The sequence below is a fragment of the Gymnoscopelus braueri genome (genome assembly GCF_963280865.1).
Source record: "Gymnoscopelus braueri genome assembly, chromosome: 2".
Classification (NCBI taxonomy): domain Eukaryota; kingdom Metazoa; phylum Chordata; class Actinopteri; order Myctophiformes; family Myctophidae; genus Gymnoscopelus; species Gymnoscopelus braueri.
The window spans coordinates 48,946,930-48,968,144 of NC_137604.1; the positions used below are offsets into that span (position 1 = coordinate 48,946,930).

General features: G+C 42.6%; 1 protein-coding gene across 1 annotated transcript in view; it reads right to left on the reverse strand.

The window, feature by feature from the left end:
* Positions 1 to 21,215, reverse strand: part of gtf3c1 (general transcription factor IIIC subunit 1) — a 30,369-nt gene continuing 9,154 nt past the window's right edge. The window contains exons 9-40 of the mRNA XM_080447661.1: positions 20,936 to 20,988; positions 20,427 to 20,788; positions 19,883 to 19,951; positions 18,727 to 18,860; positions 18,494 to 18,630; positions 18,212 to 18,365; positions 17,265 to 17,368; positions 16,680 to 16,783; positions 16,069 to 16,551; positions 15,548 to 15,693; positions 15,321 to 15,418; positions 15,107 to 15,203; positions 13,504 to 13,687; positions 13,000 to 13,084; positions 12,566 to 12,698; positions 11,276 to 11,360; positions 10,989 to 11,053; positions 10,285 to 10,393; positions 8,961 to 9,103; positions 8,571 to 8,713; positions 7,887 to 7,971; positions 7,396 to 7,508; positions 6,891 to 6,950; positions 6,697 to 6,790; positions 5,712 to 5,884; positions 4,371 to 5,405; positions 4,053 to 4,192; positions 2,231 to 2,335; positions 1,850 to 2,142; positions 1,182 to 1,756; positions 890 to 1,076; positions 1 to 597 (exon numbers count right to left, since the gene is read on the reverse strand). Coding sequence (XP_080303787.1) covers positions 382 to 597; positions 890 to 1,076; positions 1,182 to 1,756; positions 1,850 to 2,142; positions 2,231 to 2,335; positions 4,053 to 4,192; positions 4,371 to 5,405; positions 5,712 to 5,884; positions 6,697 to 6,790; positions 6,891 to 6,950; positions 7,396 to 7,508; positions 7,887 to 7,971; positions 8,571 to 8,713; positions 8,961 to 9,103; positions 10,285 to 10,393; positions 10,989 to 11,053; positions 11,276 to 11,360; positions 12,566 to 12,698; positions 13,000 to 13,084; positions 13,504 to 13,687; positions 15,107 to 15,203; positions 15,321 to 15,418; positions 15,548 to 15,693; positions 16,069 to 16,551; positions 16,680 to 16,783; positions 17,265 to 17,368; positions 18,212 to 18,365; positions 18,494 to 18,630; positions 18,727 to 18,860; positions 19,883 to 19,951; positions 20,427 to 20,788; positions 20,936 to 20,988 — 5,964 coding nt within the window. The 3' untranslated portion in view covers positions 1 to 381. The remainder of the gene's footprint in view (positions 598 to 889; positions 1,077 to 1,181; positions 1,757 to 1,849; positions 2,143 to 2,230; positions 2,336 to 4,052; positions 4,193 to 4,370; positions 5,406 to 5,711; positions 5,885 to 6,696; positions 6,791 to 6,890; positions 6,951 to 7,395; positions 7,509 to 7,886; positions 7,972 to 8,570; positions 8,714 to 8,960; positions 9,104 to 10,284; positions 10,394 to 10,988; positions 11,054 to 11,275; positions 11,361 to 12,565; positions 12,699 to 12,999; positions 13,085 to 13,503; positions 13,688 to 15,106; positions 15,204 to 15,320; positions 15,419 to 15,547; positions 15,694 to 16,068; positions 16,552 to 16,679; positions 16,784 to 17,264; positions 17,369 to 18,211; positions 18,366 to 18,493; positions 18,631 to 18,726; positions 18,861 to 19,882; positions 19,952 to 20,426; positions 20,789 to 20,935; positions 20,989 to 21,215) is intronic.

Genomic DNA, 21,215 nt, shown 5'->3' on the forward strand with positions numbered 1-21,215 from the left:
AAGAAATATCTGGGACATTTATTTACAATTCCAAGCAAATACCTGTAAAAAAGAACAGCCACAGCCAAAACAATATTAAAATACAAAATAAATATGTTTACAATGAAAGGAAAGAAATGTACTCCAGTTAAAAAACAGAAAAAAGAAAAAAAACATCTTTATTCTGTAAAACCAGAAGATTACCTTATTGCAACTGTCAAAGATCTGAATAAAAACCTTGCTGAACCTGGCAGGTCTCGGTGTCACAGCTGAATGTGCCCAGAATACTTCTCTATAGTTGCAGACATCCAGGTTAGCAAGCCTTCAAAATAGAATTTAAAACTATGCGTGTGTGTGACCAACGTAATAATGAGGAACGGTCAGGACACGCTCCGCTATTTGTTATGACTGGGAGAAGTAATTCCAGTGAGGTTCATTGGGAAACACCTGAGCGAGCCGCACACAGCAGCTGATGGTGGGCTCATAAAACACAGCATCTGCCTCCTCTGTCCTCAAGCCTGCTGTGCCCACAGTCTGATGTGCAGGGCGGGAGAAGAGGGACGTTTTTGGACGTTTGACCAGGACTCTCTTCGTCACACAACCCAACTCTATTAGTGCCTGTGGAGGAGAGAGGGGGTGAATGAGAAGAACGGGGTTCTGACTTTGTCAAAAACGAATAAATGATTAATAACATTCAAGTCAGATTTATACTCGCATGCTAGTGTCACACACCGAAAATAGAAGATCTACAAGCTAGAGATTGCACATCTTCTATTTTCGGTACGCAACAAATTATATCAAGCGCTTTTACGTGTGTGAGAAAGGAAAGAAGGAAGGAAAGAAAGAAAGAGAATAAGAAAGACAGAAAGAAAGAAAAAGACAGACAGACAGACTAGAGAGAGCATAATACCTGTATGAGTTCACATATGGCAGTTGGCTGCAGTACATTCTGATAGTGTTCCACCAGTGACTGTTGTGTGAGTCCAGGCCGCGACATGATGTGGAACATAATGGCCTCCAGCATGCCTTTGCACACCGGCCGGTTCAGACTGCTGTCCACCAAACGCCATGGTCGACTGATGAAACTCACATCATCTCTGTTTGATCACAGCAACAGCAAAGATCAAAATCTAATCTGTAAACAGCTACAATAATGAGTTGGCGATCTATAGCTTAATTGAAGGTGACTCTCCGCTACTTACTCATCGTCGTTATCGGCTGGTGCCGTTGAAGGTGGTGGTGATTGTGAACCTGCAGCCTCCTTGGTCCCAATCCTTCCATCCCCCTGCTCCTGTGTGACCTCAGTTTCCTGGATTCCATTACTCTCCATTACTCTCATGTTCTCTGGCACCTCTACCGGCTCCATCTCAGCCTCAGGCAGCGACTGACTCCCGTCCTTCTCTTCTTGGCTCAACGATGCAATGTCTGTGCTTTTCTTGCCTTCCTCCCGTCTCTCCTGCTCCTCCGACTCTTCTCTGCCATTTTGTTCCGCACCCCTCGCCCTGTCCGAGAGCCCATCTGCCCCCTCTTTATCCGTCTCCACAGCCAGTCTCTTCCCTGGTGGCTCCTCTTGCTTGTCATAGCCTGCGTGGCATCTCTTGCGAAGGAAGGGGATGTTGTGCTGGCTTCTCCAGGGGCGCTTTCCTTCCTGGGTTCTGCGGGACTGGGACCGGGGCCTGGATTTTGATGTCAGAATCCATGGGCTGGCATGGCCCATCAGCACCCAGCGTGGCCCAAAACCACCAACTTGCACCACCTGACCTTGTTCCTGCAGTTCCTAGACCAATCAAATGACCAAAAATGCAATCAGGACACACAGAGAAATAAAAAAACATTGTAGGACAAGGCAACTTCTGTTGGCAGTTTTTACCTGCATGTACTGCTGTATGTTCCTGGTGTGACCAGGTTGTGTTTCTGCCAGGTGCTTGTGTGCCTGGTACAAGTCATGTTTACTCAAGCCAATCACACCCGCCCCATCTAAGCTCCCCTGTATCTCAGCACAGGCTTCCAGGTCCTGAGGGGTATAGCCATATTGCTGAATCAAACGCACTTCACACTCCTTCACAGTGGATGGAGAACTCAAAGAGGTGGGTTGGAGTGAGTGAGTGAGTATGGAAGGCAGCAGAGATGGGCCACATTTCGATAAGTCCAAAGGTGGTGAGTCTGAAAGGAACGAGAGGTAACTTTATTTCTCAGAGGATACAACTTTTTATACTTGCATATAAAGTCTTAAATCCGTGTCTATACTTACGCTCCAGGTTAAATATCTGGTGAGCAGGAGTGCTGCGCATCTGCACTCTTAGAAAACAGGACTCCACCACGATGCTGTCAGTGACGCTGAGGTTACGTATTTTAGCTACAAGGGGAAACAACAATGAAAGGTATTAGGGGGTGCATCGTCGTGCACGGACCATTATGCTGCTTGTAAGTTACAAGGACCTGAGTTTAAATTTGGCTTGTCATCTCTCTACCCCCTATAATAAAAAATTTGAAATAATATCTATCTATCTATATACGTATATGTGTGTGTAGACAGATAGACAGAAATAAAAGGTTCAGTACTCAAACTATGGTTAGGGTCAAACAGTACAAAACGAGTACGAGCTACCAGGGAGAATTTAAGAGGATTTAAATTCAATTGTTTAATACTTTTTAGGCATGTTGTTGGTTTATTTTAGATAGGATAGTACAGAGACAGGAAATTGAAGGCAGAGAGAGGAGGATGGACAAGCAACACACGTCCCCACCTGGAATCGAACCAGGGACCTTGCGGTTATCCGGTAGACGAAGTTGACACACTATCCGGTCAGCTACTGGCATGCCATGCACCATAGTTTCTTAATTTCTATACATCACTAAATGATGAAAATAATAATAACAGCAGCAGCAATAATAATATTTTTTCTTAGGCAGTTGGTGAAAAATGTAATAGTCAGAAATGTCAACAACTTCTTTACTTTAAAGTTTGTTTTTCCCTGCAACTGACATAAGGAATTTACAGGTTTCTTAGCATAGATCAAGTGCTAATTGTCTTATACTCAAGGCTGCCTCCAAATCATATAATATATATAATATATATATTATTTACTTATATATAAGTAAATAATATAATGGCAGAATTAATCAGATTAAGTATTTGTTCTGCAGAAGAATATCTTAATTTCTTTTAGGTAGTTTCTGCAACATGCAACACAGTTCTTGTGAAATTATGAGGTCTACACACTGTCCAGGTGGCTCAGTCGGTAGAGCTGTCACCTTTAAACCACAAGGTCATGGGTTCGATCCTGGGCGCCGCCAACTCAGCGTATGAGTAGCACGGCTTGGGTGTGATAAGTTGTGCGGTAAGTACAGGGAGCTGATGGTTGGTGTGGCGCTGCACCTCAGCAATCCATCTTCCAGGTGTCTAGCGCATTGTAACAGTGATAAACTCCTGCCTTCTCGGCTGATACTGTCGATACCTGTCCAACCTACTTACTTACACACTGTCCGGTCAGCTACCAATGCATCATAATGTACTATTTTCAGTGAAATTCATATACTCAAGAATGTTCAGCTAATTTTTTTGTTTGCACTTTAAGTAAAGTGCAATGTGGTTTCATCTCATCAGACAACATCCATTTATTAGAAATAAGTAGATATGGCCTGGACCGCTGGTGTAGCGGTCCAGGCACCTAGGCTCAGTGTAGCCTGACAGTGTGTTGCAGGTTCGAGTCCCGGTCCTGACGGCCTTTGCTGCATGTCACTCCCCATCTCTCTCCCCATTTCCTGTCAGCCTACTGTCCTATCGAATAAAGGCATAAAAAGCCCCCCCCCCCCCCAAAGAAAGAAATAAGTAGATTTGACACAAAAACAATGAAACACAAACACTACCTATGGCCCGGTCCGGGCACCTAAAAAAGCAAGCACTCCACATTGTGATATGGGCTCCAATGTAGCCTGACAGTGTGTCGCGGGTACGAGTCCCGATCCAGGCGGCCTTTGCAGCGTGTCACTCCCTATCTCTCTCTCTCTCCCCGTTTCCTGTCTACCTGCTGTACTAAATAAAGGCATACAAAAAATAAAATAAACACTACCTATGCCTGGACTGCAAAATCCTTGCATTATCAGGTAGTTGGTGTGTGAGGCCTGATGACTCTTCAGCTCCATCTTTTTCTTCGCGTCACACTCTTCCGCTTCATTGTTATCATCATCGTCTTCATCCAGTGTTGCCATACTAGAAAAGACACAATTCATCAGTTCATCTGTGTGCGTGACGTGCTTAGATAATTAAATTAAGAAAAGTAAATAGTAGTATTTGGTATAGATTAGTGATTAACTTATTGTTTATTTGTGCCCCGTGAGTCAGCTCACAGTGGATGTGTGTTCAGGAAAGTGTGAATTGTAAATCTCACCTCTTGGTAACTTCGTTGTCCACCAAGTTGCTGTCCACCACCACCACCTGCTTGGGTATGGACACGTGCACAGACACTAGTCCCAGAGTCATAAGGCTGAGGCACGCTGCGCAAGCTCCCCCTGGGGAGTCTAGAGAGAACGGAACCATGCTGGAGAAGTCCTGGGGTTCCTCCGGGGCCGCAGGGCTCGACGGTGGTACGGATCCAGTCTGCTGGGGTTCCTCTGGGATCGCAGGGCTCGATGGTGGTACGGATCCAGTCTGCAGGGCTTCTTCTGGGGCCGCAGTGCTCGATGGTGGTACGGATCCAGTCTGCTGGGGTTCCTCGGGGGCTGCAGGGCTCGATGGTGGTATGGATCCAGCCTGCCAGGGTTCCTCTTGGGCTGCAGGGCTCGATGGTGGTACGGATCCAGTCTGCAGGGCTTCTTCTGGGGCCGCAGGGCTCGATGGTGGTACGGATCCAGTCTGCTGGGGTTCCTCGGGGGCTGCAGGGCTCGATGGTGGTATGGATCCAGCCTGCCAGGGTTCCTCTGGGGCCGCAGGGCTCGATGGTGGTACGGATCCAGTCTGCTCCTCCAGGTTCGCAGGGCCTCCTGCATGCTCTGCAGTGGATGGGTTAACTGTCACGGAGTCCTCTAGGCTGAGCTGCTGACTCTGCTCTTTTGTTTTGCTCGTTCTCTCCGTCTCGTCTCGGTTCTCCTCAATCTGGATTTGTTGTCCATCCCCTTCGTTGCTCTCTGTCATGGTTCCATCATTTGCTTCCATTTGACCCTCTGGCGGCTCAGGCATTGGTCTGACGTCTTTCTCTTCGTCGTACTTGTTTTCTTTCTCCCTGCAATTCTTCCCTTCCGTTTCGTTTTTCTCTTTCAGACTGCCTTCCCCCGACTCTGTTCCTCTGTTTTCCAAGCCTTCCCTCCATTGGGTTTCATTGTAGAATGCAATGAGAGGCCTGTCTCCTGCCCCGGTGTCATTCACAGTCCTTATGAACTGGAAGGCATCTGTGCACAACGTGACAGGGACACGCCACAAAAAATACCTGTAAATAAGGAGTGCAAAAGAAAAGATCAAAAATGCCTCAAGACTGGGGTGCGTATTTCATATTCTATGGGAATAGGCTACTGTGGCGGCTGTAGCTTAGTGGGTGGAGAGAGAGGCCGTCTGGTAATCACTTTACTGCACGTCCTAAGTGTGGTAAGGTCATCAACATCAACATAACAATAACAATAAAAGAGGGAAGGAGCGGAAAAATCTCAAAAGTAGCAATCTGGAATTATTTGGAGGCCCACTTGCAATATCTTCAAGGCCCACCAGTGGGCTAAAAGACTAAAAGTGTTGTTTTTACCTGAAGTATATCTGAGACATCTGGAAGGACATGGGCAGGATGGGCAGGGCTCTGGTCTTCTTGGGTACATAATTCTTACTGATGCGACGGCGGTTAACCAGACCCTTCTTCCTGCACTGGACGAACACTTGGCACAACACCTCCTGACTGTATTTACTGTAGATGTGGAAGGTCTAGGAGGTAGACAAACAGACAGACAGACAGACAGAGACAGTGGTGGACAGAGTACTCAACCGCAGCACTTGAGTCAAAGTACAGATACTCCTGGTCAAATATTACTTAACTACAAGTGAAGTTGCTCTGTCAAAATTTGTACTTGAGTACTGGAGTGCTTGCTTTTAAAAATGCATATTTGTTCAAAAGTATATGCTTTTAAAAACACTTTTTATTCAAAACTTCAAAGATTTTGCAGATTTTTAAAAAATATAAATAAAGGTGAAATTATCAGATTTTCACTGTATTTGATTTCATAATCATATTGCACTTTTCCCTTTCCTAGAATTGTAAGTTGAGTGAAAAGTACAGAGGGGCGGCAGTGGCTCAGGGGTAGAGGGGCCGGTAGAGCGGCCGGATAGTGAACCGTGAGGTTCCCAGTTCGATCCCGGGCTCCCCCAGAGTTAGTGTCAAAGTGTCCTTGATCAAGACGCTGAACCCCTAATTGCTCCCGATGAGCAGGTTGGTGCCTTGCATGGTTTCCTCCACCATCGGTGTATGAATGGGTGAATGTAATGCACAATCTATGTAAAGCACTTTGGATAAAAGCGCTACATAAATTTACCATTTACAATATTTGTCTTTACAAATAATCAAGTAAAGTACCGATACCCACAAACTTTCAGTATTCAAGAAATGTACTTCGTTACTGTCCAGCACTGCAGACAGACAAAGTATGACAGCAGGTGTGTGTGTGTGTGTGTGTGTGTGTGTGTGTTTTCTGCAGGCTTGCAGGAACACAGAGTATTGTGATGTGGGTTATTGTCTGTACCTGGAAAGACCTGGATATCTTCATCTGAGAGTTAGACAACACCAGAGTGCTCTGCATCAGGTTATTCAACACGATGGCATGAATGTCGTCTATGCTGCAACACACACACACACACACACACACACACACACAAATACATAAATATCTCCAAATGTGTGCAATGAAAATGTGAAATGACAAAATCAAATGCCTACCAAGTGATGGAGTCTTCAGAGCAGATCCCTTTTCCTTCATCTATGGTAAAAACCTTAAACCTGGAACGAACAGAACACTACGTTTCACACTGTACATCCATACGTGGAGGATATCGTTGCTGTCGGGCAGAAACCTTTTTTTATAAGTGAATGCCCTACTTTGTCATATAAGAGCGTCGCACAAAAGCAGCATTGTGATCTACAAGCTCACAATGCGCCATGTTGTGAGCTTCTAGACCGGCTATTGTCGCCGTTTTTTAAATCTTTTGAAAGTGTTAAAGTATTAAATGTCTCAATAATTTCTTTATAGAATTCACTTATTTGTCACATCTGCCCTGTGCAATTTTTTGTTCACAAAGCCTAAAGGATAAACATACATAAAAATTGTATTTGTATGTTCCAAAGTTCAATGCCAAAAAAGCACAACTAAATCATTAATCGCAAATTGTTGTATGACAATTAATCGTCAAGTAAAATGTCATGATGTTGACAGTCCTATTGTTACCGTGAGAAAAGCTCCTCTCTGGTATCGGGGACGGAAAAGTTGCAGGAGTTCATGTCCGAGCTGAACCTCTGCCTCAGAAGCCTGGTGAACTCGGAGAACACTGCAGCGCAATCCTGAAAATACAGTGACACAAAATACATGACAAAAATATCAGCGCTGGGAAAGCAACCACTTTAACCATTATTTTATATAGTGCGGCACAGAGTGCCGCACTATGAGCTTGTAGATCTGCTATTTTTTGAAAAATCGTGAACATTTTGGCAAATCTTTGAATATAAACTTTTAAAGCGAACATTTGTAACTCAAATCTTTGCTTCTGGGGGTCCCTGGTACTAAATACTTTGAGATGGGGGTCAGCGTGTCAGAAAACTGTTAGGATCTAGAAGAGACATTTGTAGAATCCGCCTCAGGTCTTAATGGGTTAAGAACACATAAATACATATGGGCATTGGGCATACTCTCTAGCAAAAGAATAATGTGCCCACACTCACCTGAGGGTCATCTGGGTTAGTGGGTTTCTTTCCTTGCAGAAGTTGGAGCAGAGGCTTGTCCTGGTACACCTCAGCTAAACAGATCCTGCAACCAAACGTTAAGGTTAAAAGCACTGGCTGGAGGACATAGCTTTACTAACATGGATTGTCTTGTGGTGTTGGGAGGTAAACCCACATGAACACTGGGACAACATGCAAGCACAAAAAGGCCCCTGTCAAGAATAAATAACAGAATAAATCCCACACCTTTTATTGTTGGACAACAGCACTAACCAACCAATGAGCCACCGTGCGGCTAATACAGAAATATTAATAATAATCAAGGCAAATTATATACAAATTCTTATTTGTACATATTATGTCGTTGATGTCGGTTGGAAAACTTGTATGTCCAGAAGCGCTACTTTTCAGGAAATAGAAAAAAGAACCTTTGTTTCAATGGATCCAATGTAATTATTATTAAGTCACAAGCTCTTTAATATTTTCACAGATGAAAAGTAACCTCGCCCGCATGAAGTCGTATTTTGATCAATTCAGCCCACAGCCTAAAATGAGTTTGACACAGCCCCTGGTCTAGACAATGGGACAAAAGGCTACGGTTTGGGTTATAGAGAATTAAAAGTAGACCGGAGCTAAATACGCTGTGCTCAGAAATGTCATGAAATAGCCACGCGTGTTACCAACCTGTAGTTCAGCAGTGTCTGAGAATTCTTGAGGATGGCTCGCGTGCGTCGTCCGACGGCCACAGATGTTTTATCTTGAGCCGACTCAAACTCTGTGTGCAGCAAGTCCCTCACCACACAGTAGGGAACAAACGGTCTTTTCATCTAAAACACACCAACATCAACTTTATACTGTATAACTGCATGACAAAATAATGCATGTCTGAGGCTAGGCAAGTCTAAATGGACTGAAAGATAGCTAATTGAATACAGTGGAAGATTATTATTCAATGACAAGTTGACCAAAAATAAATTTAAAAAAAGTTTTCATCAGTAAACATTTGTGTGACAGAGTGAGACAAAACAAATGACGGACGATAGTGTGTGTGTGTGTGTGTGTGTGTGTGTGTACCATGCCGTTGAGCAGATGTGATGCCACACTACAGAGCATCATCAGGGAGTCCTCCTGTATGGTCCATATGACACGCCGTCGAGTCATTTTCTTCAAAGCCCGATGGTCTGTCTCATCATGGGCGGGGCTGCGCGTCTTAGGCTCTGCAATTAAATTAAGTAAAGATGAAGCTACACTACAACATGACTAACACAACTGCAGCGATTGTATTTGTTCCATTAGCTCAGTGGTAAAAGTGTTAGCACTTGTGCCGGAGCCCCAGGTTCAAATCTCAGGTAGGACATGAAAGTTACAGAGTGCAGCTTTAACTGTATTTACTGCCAAGTAAATGTACACGTACTGAGAAAGAGTCCCCCTCCTAACATTAGCAGCAGTATTTACTGACAGTAATTTGGACACGCATGTTGGATTGAGTTACCTTTTGGGGACATTGCATACACATACACTTGGAATCATTCCATAGGCCCTTACTCTAACCACAACCGATCTACTCTTAACCCTAATTTATGCTTTGTTTCACGGCCGCACCGACTGCTGAAATCTTTTATCTGAAAACATGACGTGTTCTTTAGATTTTCAAGACATTTCTTCCCCACATTGTGGCCTCTGTCAGGAACAGACACACCCACTCACACAGGATGTATACACACATTACACAGTCACTTAGCAAATTCATTTTTCATATGTGTCAACCAAAATATTCAATAACAGTCGATTCTCATTCACTGCATTAGTACCTATTATGGCAATTGTTCTAATTGTGGCGTCCAAGGATTGAGGGAGTTCCAAGGGTTCCCCACTCCCCAGTTAAATTATTTATTGTTTAGGAACCAAATGGACCCTTATCAGTCTGTAACTCTGAGAGTGTACAAATGGTAGCGAGCACATTTGTAGTGCAATCTTGAAATTAAAAAAGGTTGAGAATCACTGCAGTATATAGGGTAGCAGTGACTTAAGGGGGGTGCATGCAACCATTTTCGGTGATCACCCTCTCACCGCGGTGGTTTCAAAACTACAACATGACGTCACTGAGCCGCAGTGATAAGTGACTCACCGCTCACCTCAGCACATTTCTCTGTTTTTACTGACCGACATCACTGGACTATGAGCGCCTAGTATCATAATCACCTTTTTAGGTGAAAACGTTTCCACCTAAAAAGGTGAAAGGGTAATCACCTAAAATGGTAGCTCGCAGCCACCTTTAGGAAGAAGAGCGACCATCTGGGAAACAGAATGTTCCCGGTTCGACAGCCATCTTCTCCAGGTATCACGTCCGAGTGTCTGTGAGCAAAGCGCTGATCTAACTAACTGCAAACCATCCTACCTTTTCTCTTCTTGCGTGGGGGTTTGACAACTTCCTTCCTGGGTCTTTTCCTCTTCCGTCTCCTGCCTCCAGCCACCTGCTGGTTCCTGCTGGCAGGCTCCTCAGCCACCTGGTGGGGATATGAATACATGATCACACCAGTGCATTTTTTTTTTGCCCGCAACTGCACAATTACCTACTACACACATGCAATATATACTGTATTTAAGTGCTTGGGCAGACGCAAGAGCCATTATGGGCACCTAATCAGCATGATGTTTTACTTCTAGTTTGTTTGTGTATAACAATATGTGTCCTAGGAGGAGCATTTAACATATATGATCTAATGACGTTATTTTGTTCAGTCGCAACCTATCCCTGAATCTCACTGCAACCCAACTGTGTGAGGCAGAACAGGCATAGTCGAGGTTGCACTGGATCAAAGCCGACACCTATATTTCTTGTGTTTCTACCTATACAGAAGTCCAAGTTTATTTGCTTCTTTTTTTTTGATTACTTTGGCTTCCGCAGAAAGTAATGTTACACCTAAGTATGTAATGTTACAGTCGACTTTGATCCAATGTGTTTAGTCTTTATTGTATCTACGTGTATTTATTGCCTGGGGGATTCATTGAATGTAATCAATCAATCACTCAATCAATCAATAAGTCAGTCAGTCAGTCAGAATGAGTGTCATGTGGAATTGTCACAGATTTAATTCCTACCTCAACATGTTCCGTTGTGATCCAGTTAGATTTGGGAGTCACACAACGAGGAGCGGTGGACCCCCCTGTCAAATGCAAAGCAAAGATTTGAGTTAAAGATTTGAGTCAAAAACATATACGTATTCAAAGTTTTGCACAAATGTTCAAGATTTTTCAAAAATTGCCAAAGTATAAAAATAATGGTTATAGCAAAAAATCTAAAATGACACACCCGGATTGAATGGGTTAACAACAGGACAATGGGGAAATGCAAGAATTCAAATAAGAGACGAGTTCATACGACTCACCAGCAAAAGAAAGCCTGAGACTATTCTTGTTCAGAATGCTCTTCAGTCTGATCTTGTTACTGTTCAACTCACCAGCACTGGCATTCTGAACACAAACACACAAACATATATTAACAGATGAAAAAACATGTCCTTACACACAACTGTGTGTGTGTGTGTGTGTGTGTGTGTGTGTGTGTGTGTGTGTGTGTGTGTGTGTGTGTGTGTGTGTGTGTGTGTGTGTGTGTGTGTGTGTGTGTGTGTGTGTGTGTGAGAGAGCATGCGTGTTGTTTAATCTCTGTGATAACCCAGACATCTTTACATCTTTGACAGATAATACACCAGATGTTGTTGTGTTGATGAAGAGTCAAGGGAAGTGTCTGTATTAGAGATAGCCTGCACTTTTGACCCTAGCCAAGAGGAAACTTTTTGAATACCAACCACTTCTACATACCATCTCAGAGCTGGGCTATAGGTGCAGACTATTTGTTTTTATATTTGGTAGCCTAGGACATACCCACAGACGTGGGATGCCCAAAAAGCAGCGTTGGCTTGATCGCAGCGAAACTGTGCACACACTCCCTGGACGCCAGAGCAGAACCTCTGCCGCAAATTTGTCACATGGGCCAGACCACTTTTTGCTGGCTCTGCCTCCTGCCACAACAGGGAAGTTGCTGGTCACTCCTCACCAACACAATGCATTGAACCTCGCCACTTTCTCAGAATGCGGAAGGAAGTGGTATACTGCTGCTGGTCTGAATCTGGCATGAGATCTTACAACTTAGTAATTAAACTGGAACTGTACTGTAATAGGAAGTCTTGTTTCCATGGTAGCCTTATGTTCATCCTTTGTCTGTCAGAAAAACATTTGCCTGATGAAGACCTAATAAGGTCGAAACGTTGCACCATTAATAGGGAGCTTTAAACCAGTGTGCGGATGTTTTACCTTCTTCTTGATTACCATCAGCAACGAAAGTTACTGTTGGTCAGAAACAGCCATATTTAAATTACATTTAAATTATAAATGATTATAATTTAATATTCCCCTGTCCATGTACTGTCATTATAAATAAACTTGCACTATATATGTTCCACAACATTAATAAGTAAAAGCTGACATGTTATTGAACTATACTGAAACAGGAGAACTGTAAAAGAATGTAACACTTTGGGGGTTACGTGGTACAAAAACAAAGTTTCTTTCTTTATATTACCCCTACAAATTGTGTCCAAACATCACGCAAATCAGTAAACATTATCTCTGTAGTCAAGTGATCAAGATCAAAAGTGTGTGCGTGTGCGTGTGTGTACCTCTTGAGCCTTCAGTAGACTGTTTGTCCACACCCAGTTGCGTTTAAGGTGCGAAAAGAAGCCGGAATCCAACCCTCCAGCACCACTATTATCCCCTGGAATCGAACCGTCATCACACACCTCACGACTGCCTCTGCATGGATACAGACACACATGTACAGTACGTCTCGTTTAAAAATATACATCTTTTTAATTTAGATTCCATGATATTATATTGTTTTACTACCTTGTTTTCTTTACTATCTGTTTTTTTATTGAGGTTCTGACAGTTCACATTTGTTGTAGCATACAATTTGTGTAGAACCACATGTTGCCTTGTTTTAATGTTTTGTTTTCTGCATTAACCTTGGAAAGAACATTGTAAGCTCTGTTCAAGGGTTTAGGGTTAGTTCACATTTTGTCTATCCCCATATCATCAGCAAATCTGTACGTACATGAGCAAGTATGCCAGTTTCGGGAACCTGCCACGTTCTGCCATCAAAGGAAGTCCTCCAACGCTTCTCTTGGGACGGATCACTCCTGAGAACACAAACACCTTTCACTTCAGCATGTTAGCCCATTTAGACCTGAGGCCCATTCTAAAAACGCCTTCTAAATCCTGACCTAAGTTTTCTGAAAACATTAAATAAAAATATTTATTCAAAAATCACAAAAACATTATGTTGCTATATACTGTACATAGCAACAACTACCCCAAAGGGAGTTCCTGGATTGAAAGGTATAGTTACGTATAGGGGTTCCCGGTCAAAATGGGTTAAATAATAAATAATGACATGAAAAATATTCAAAAAATTACAAAAAAAAATGTACCTGTTATTTTTTAAAACAACAGGTCAAAAGCTCACAATGCGACTCATCGCTTGTAGATCGCCTACAGTCAAGTGTGTGCCAGCACTATAAATCAATGTTGTTGTGCATCATCTATCTCCAGTATTTACCCAGCGGTGTATTGAGGGAGACACACAGAAGGTCAAACCAGTAGTTTTCCACATCGTCGATCGTGTTGAACGCGTAGTGTCGCCTTTCAAATGGTTTGTCCGCCGGCTCTTTGACCAGCCAGTAGTGAGGCTCAGAGCTGGTTGTGTCAACAATCGTGGAATTGTTCTTCAAGTAAACAAACACCTGTAACGGGGGGGGGGAATAGGTGATTGAAGAAGCTTGTGTGAAGCCTGATTTATGCTTAAATTAGCAGAGCTGTTGCAGAAGATGTGAAATGCATGTTTAACTGCATAACTGCTCTCTAAATTTCCGTCGGGAACGACTTAAGTTAGGACCCGATCTCTACATCTGTCTGTCTGCCTGTGTCCCTTTCATGCCCATATATGGAGATCTCTGTATCTGTCTATATATGGAGATCCCTGATGTCATCAGTATATGCCCAATTATATATGGCATATATGGTCAAATTGACGGTCGGGCAACCTGATCTCCTTATATGCCTATATATGAGCATATCGGTCAGATCAGTGGTTCTGGACAAGCACCTATCCGACCTACTTCAAGCTCGACAAGTACTGGGAGCTGCCTGTAGGCGTCAGCAATCCATCTCCCAGGGGTATAGTCTAGTGCATTAGACACTCCCGCCATTCCGACCTACTAACTGATTTTTGAGCGGTGTAGCCGCTCCTATAAGTGGGTTTGGGACCGTCGTGAAAAGACTGTTGTGAAAATGTGTCTTTCGCTGTACTGTGATTGGCTGACTCTATTCACACCCTTTGCGCAGTACTGTGATTGGCTAGCGAGACGCATGATGAAATTAATAACCTATAAATAGCACCACGCACTTCAAAAAAAATTCTTTTTTTTTAAGTGAGCTTCCATCACTCTGATGACCACTGTTGTTTTTAAATAACACCGCTCATTTCACACTGGGTGTGATTTTTCTTTAACTCATTCACTGCCACAATTATTGCTGGCCGCGTTTGCCCACTGCCAGAGATTTTATCGAAAGAAAAAAGTACTCAGGAGCCGAGATACAGAATTTTTAAGTTTTAAGTTAACAAGGAAGTGGATGGGAGACTAGATCTTTAAACAATCATATCTCCTTGGTCTTTGGGTCAAATTTGAAAAAAAAAAAAAAAAGAAAACATTAAAATTACGTTTTTTACGTCAGTGGCAGGATTGGTAAACGGGAAAAATTACGTTTTTTACGTCAGTGGCAGTGAATGAGTTAAGTGTAGTGGTGGGGCACAGGAGTGCATTCCACCTAACCTCCACACAAGGCTATCGACCGCCTCATAGCTGACCCCGATTTGAATCTGACCAGAGGCACTGCATGTTATCTTTTTTACCTTGCTGTATCTACAGGATTTTTCTGTATCTTAAGCTGCTGTGCTGCCTTTGGCAACTGAATTTCCCTCACAGGATCAATTAAGGTCTTTTCTTTTCTGTCTGTTCACTGTCGTATCTGAATAAAGCATAAATTGCCACAAAAAAAAAGGTCTAGTGGTGGAGGTGTGGAAAGGTGTCTTTGGGGTCTATTGTGTTTATCTAATGTTTATGATGCAGTGAAAAGTAAGACAAAACAAGTTATATATGTACCTGGTCTTTTTCCTGGAACTTCTCCATATGACCAAAGTGGAGCAGACCCATGTAGCTCAGTCTCTGCAAGTGCTCATGGAAAGAGAAGACGTACCTCCTAATATGAAACACAGAAACACGTCCTTTTATTAAGTGGTGCGTGTGTGTGTGTGTGTGTGTGTATAATTATGTATAAGAGCGAGTGGCAGAGTGAGAGACACAATGAGAACGTTACCGTTTGTAAAGAATCTGTAATTTCAAAGCAGCTGGTAAGAATCTGACAAGATAGTGTTGCTTCACAGGGTCCTTCAGGTATGGTGTCAGCCCCTCTACCTATGTGCATGGACAGGAACATGCATCAAATTCATCAATAAGAGATTATCGACCGCTAGCTAATGAAAAAAATCCCAACATTCCAAACAAGGACTGCACTTAAAATAAAGTTTGAAACTTTGTGCTTACCATATAGTTCAACTGTGTGACCTGTACAAAGATGGAGAGAGGCATGCAGAGGAGCATATCTCCAACCAGGGACCAGCCGCTACCATACTCCTTGTGTACGGGAATCAGGGGAATGAATCTCTTCCAAGAGATTTCATCCACATAAACTACAGTAACACATGGGGGTGGTGGTGCACAGCGGCGAAGGGAGGACAAAGAAGGAAGGATGTTAGGCAAGAATAAGTGTTCACTCATCAGGGTCAAGATTAAACCAATTTTGATAATCAGCAATATCTCAGAAACAAACTAGACGGTTAAATGAAGACAGTGCCCAAATGAGTAACAGAATGAATACACCCAAGTGAATTAAAAGTGCATCTAATTTGACAGGACCACAACATTGATTGATTGATTGAATACTTTATTAGTAAAAAAAAATGTTTAACAGATCCTGGGTACAGTCAGACATTAAGGCTAAAAGGATAACACAAAAAAGTCCTGGGGACTTGTGAAATATTTATTTCAATTCAAAGCGCACTCACCTTTCAGATTTGGGTGGAAATGACGGATGTTGGACGTGTCCTTGAATTCATCATCTGGGTCATCTGATGCCGCTCCCTCCTGCCGAGGCGACCTTCCATCCTGCCGAGGCGGTGTTCCGTCTGGCTGAGCAGACGTTCCATCCGGCTGAGGTGACCCTGCATTCAACCGGTCCCCGGTACTGGAGGCGAGGTCTTCAGAGGTTGTCCTTTGTCCATCTGCATCTGGTGAATTATGCGTGTTGTTGACGTTGAGATCATTGCCTGAGGATGGTGGATTTGAGGGCTCTGGGTTTTCACGCGAGACTGTGTGTGTGGCATCGCCGTTAGAGGCATTTGTATCTGCGGGAGACTGGCTGGAAGCTTGGGTGCCCGTGGCACTCTGTCGTTGCGGGTGCCCGTGCATGAGGTACCAAAGGAAGTTATGGATTACACGCAGACGATGCATCTTGGGTTGATATCCCCAAGCCTTGCTCATTCCTTTGACTGTGGAGAACAGAGAAACGGAGAATAAACAAATCATTTTCATTAATAAAGTAAGTAAACAAATTTTAAGTGCAAATGTAAATAATTAAATTATATTGTTTAGTGTAATGTATACGAACACACAGAACCTGCAATGGGTTTGAAGTCAAAAGATTCATCGTCCTTCACTTTCTGTTTCACATTGTCGTTCTTTTTTTGTCGTTCTCTGGCTTTCTCTTGAGCCCGCTGCTGACTGAGGGGAGCACAGAGAGGAAGGACAAAAGCAGAAAAATGATTAGTATGTAAAGACTACATCTAATGACAATTTTGTAGCACTAGCCTATCCATCAAACTAAATGTCAAAAAATCTGACACAAATCGACATGCAACTACACTTCACAAGAGTCCCCCCCCTCCTCCAAATGAGAGTTAACCACTTAAACCCTATGTACTTTGTTGACTGGGGTCCCCAGGGGTCTCTACCTGGTCCCTTCCTTTTTTCAATCAATACCAAAATCTTTGTAAATAGCTCAGTATCTACAAGCTCACAACGCATTGCAGCACGAAGCTTGTAGATCGGCTTTTGAGAAATGTTTTCCTATTTTCTCCTATTTCACATTAGGGAAAAGGAACACTAGGGTTCATGTGGTTAAGTCAGGAGACAACAGAGCTGACCCACACATCATCAGTGGATAATCAACTAACTAAGTTCTACAGGAAATGGCTGTGCTCACCGTGCAACGGTGTAGGAGCCTGAGATCCGAAAACGAATTTGTTCTATGGCACTCTTCATTATATCATCACTGGGCTGAATGGAGGGATGAACCACAAAATCAACCTGTGTCGGGTAGAAGACCAGGGCAGAGGAAAAGGTGAAAAAATCAATTAAAAGGCTCACCTTTTGCTGTACATCTGCTGCAGCGTGTACACTGATTAACTACACTTTAAGCATCTTTGTGATCTGTGTGTCAGTGAGTCAATGAGTAAGGAAGGCTCGACATAAACACTAGCCTATGTACTGTATGTGCTAATGATCAACCTATGACAAATTTGTGTCATGAACTTTAAATTAAATGTTTTATTGGTAGATTATTTATTGATGTACTTGGGAGTGAGTTTTCAGTTAATGTTGTTCAAGAGTCTTCTGATAGTAAACAATTAGCTATCAATTTGAGCTACTTAATTACATTACGAAATGTGTGCTCTTTAGGCCTACACAAATATTCATTTCTATTTTGCCAATATTTGTATTTCTGGGAGAAACCAACTTCAAACAGCAAACAATGTTCATGCCATGGTGGATTTAAAGTAAAATAACTGATTGATTAGCATATTATATGATGTCATTGAGGATGGTGTGAGATACATAATCAAAACACATAACGAATTCACATTTTTCGCCAATGTATTTTTGGCAAAACATGCTATTTTCAACTGGGTATAACAAGAGAACGGGAGGTCACGATGACATTTTTTTTCCCCCCGGAAGCACAGTAATTTCCTCTGTGATTAGCAATCATCAGGTGATCGATCATACTGGAGATAAATATTCTGTGGTTCTTGAAAAATGTGTCAGAATGCTTAAAAATGCTGCCAGCAATGCCTCTTGAAAAACCTATCTAAAGATATCACCCGACTGTTAATCTCTGGTGCGTGCATGCGTACATGTGTGTGTGTGTACCTTCTTGCTTATTCCATCCTGTATAACTGTGGTAGTAAACATCTTCACCATGCCCTCTCTGGACAGACTGCGTATTAGACGTAGAATACTCTTCTTACAAACTTTAGTATTCACGCCATCCAGCTTCTCTTCATCATTGATCATCTTCTGAAGCCTGTGTAAAGATGACATTGCTTACATCTGCAATCACTCTGTCTGTTACTGTATTGCACATTCAGTACAACACTGTGACACCGTGTTTGCTTAACTGATCAAAATGATTAACAAATATGAGTGACTGACATGAAAAGTCCCTCTATGATCTTGAGGCTGCGGACAGACTCCACGATCATGTTCTTCCTCTTCAGGAGACGGTATGTCTCATGCGGTGGTGCTGCCTTACTTGCTGGAGTCTTTTTGGATCGCCAAATACGCTGGACCTACGGCAGTCAGAGAGAGGGTTAACATAATATTCGTTTTTTCTTATTTTTGTATTTTTTATTACTGTACATTATGAAGTCTCTAACACAGCTGACCTGTTTTGGAATGTGCTCGATTATTGTAATGGTGTCACCCGCTGCACTGCTGGCTTCATTCTGAGATTCACTCTGGGGCAGGGAGACGGCTGGGCTTATGATGGATACCGCTTTTTCCTCAACTGGAGCTTGACCTAAGAGGAAATGCATTCATTATTACAAGTTTTAAGATCAAGTCTTTGATCTTGGCCAGTGTGGATTTGTGGATGTGGAGCTGGAGTGTTCCACAATACAAGAATTGAAGGAACGAGAACTCTCTCAATGATGCCATAACCAAACACAAAATGAAGCTGCTCTGTAAACAATGAATGCCAGACTAAATTAATGAACAAAGTGATTACACAATAGATCATTCAATAGGGCAATACTTAGTTGCCAGTTTAGTAGCTTTGTGGTTACAGTATCCGCCCTGAGACTGGGAGGTTGGGGTTCAATCCCCAGCCGAGTCATACCAAAGACTATAAAAATGGTACGCAATGCCTCCCTGCTTGGCACTCAGCATCAAAGGTAGGATTGGGGGCAAGTCTCTGCGATATACTAACATCATGTCCAGGGGGTAAACTTGTACATCAATCTGCTTCATGCAACAGAAAACAGGAGTTGGACAGTCACAGGTGTTATATTTACACCCAAGTCTGTTTGTCTGTTACCAATAACTTCAATAAAAAGGACTGGATTTTCATGAAACGTGGCTGTAATGTTCAGCAGGCTGCCCCAAAGAGATGCTAAATGTTTAGCTCAAGAAGGTCAAAGGTCAAGGTCACAAGCAAAGACAAGGTCCAAATGACAATTACTCCTTTGTCACTCATACAGGTTGAAAATTGCATAATCTTGACAATTATACTGTTGGCAGAGGTTTTCACTCTACTGAGAGTAGCACTTTTAAATTACCTCGGTTGTACCGTATGGCAAATGTAGGCTAGAATATAGAGAAGTGTGCTCATGACAAGAAGCATACCAATACAAATCTAAGATAATCTGGGAGAATTTGGATAATTCATAAATGCTGACCACTTCTACGATGCCCGACTGCAGCCAAGAATACACACACACCAAACTGATTAACCCATCACTCAAAAGCCCCACTGTTGCTGGCCAACTGTCATCCAGGTGTATAAAAGACCCACGGTGAGACCCACTAGCTCCCATTTCTCACCTGGACTGAGCAATGTCTCTGGTGCCGCCTCCTCACTCTTCATGCCTTCATCATGGGGTGTTGTTGCACCTGAAGAAGCAGAGAAACAGAAAAATAAATGAAGAGGGGGCAGGAGGGCTTTGCAAAACATTTTTTTACCAGAATCCTATCGTTCTAATGTTAAGAGGACCGAAAGAATAATTTAGCACAGCTGTCCGTGTGTGTGTGAATGAGACTATTCAAGTGAATGTTGGAAAGAAAGACAAATACTACCTGGGAATAATTTACATACTTTACCTGCTAAATATAATTTTGTATTTTAGTCTTAGCTAGCAAAGTCAGTGTCATCTTTTAAATCACTTCTGAAAACACATTTTTATATCAAGGCCTTTTCTTAGATGTTATTGACTTTTTTATCCACGTTATTTTATTAATCGAGTATTGTTGTTTATCCCTTATAAAGCTCTTTATAAATAAATCAGTGTTGTAGGGTTCTTCAGAGTTTGACTTTTACAACTTCGGTCTTGTAAATAGTGTAGGTGGTGTAGAGGTTATGGTCACTCACATTTAACAGGTATAGATTCTGTGACAGGGGAGTCAATTGTGTTCTCTTCTAGGAGTGCTTTCGCTTTACATTTCTTCCTTTCTTTACTGGTCTTTTTTCCTGGTCGCCTTCCTCGCTTGTTTTGGGGTTTTATTTGTGTTGTCCCCATCTCATTGTCCTGCTCTTCTCTGTCTGTTTGCTGTTCCTTCTGGGCCGGTGGGGTTTTGGGGCTTCCTTTAGATTTTGACCTGGAAGTTGAAGATGGTGTCTTGGGGATTCGAAGCTTGATTTTAGGGACTTTGGGGGTTGCAGATGAACAGAGCAACTTGTTGCGTTCCCGCTCCTTTGCGAACTGCTGCAAGTGGTCACTCACATTCACACACCTGTCAAGAGATTGTCATCAGAGCAACGTGACAATATGATAATAATGGATTTTTTTATATGACGTGGAAAATAATGGCAAAAAGGATAAAGCAATAGACGGAATAAAAGAGGAATTTGTTAAAAGAAAGAATAACAGTATGACACACTTGTGGCTGATGAATTTGGTGACCCTCTGCCTGCCGATATCTTCCATGAAGCCCTGTTGAGAGGAACTCATAGTTAAGCTCACTGCATGCGTCATGTTGTTCCATTGAAAATTTGTACTACCAATCTTATGCAATCACATTTATATGGTAAAATGTAAATTAGTCATAGCATAAAGACACATGGGCATTTTCTGAGAATTGCTGATGTTATCTAACAAGGGATATCGCCCCCCAATAGCAGGGTGAATTCACATTAATACAATCATAATGTATCAATTTG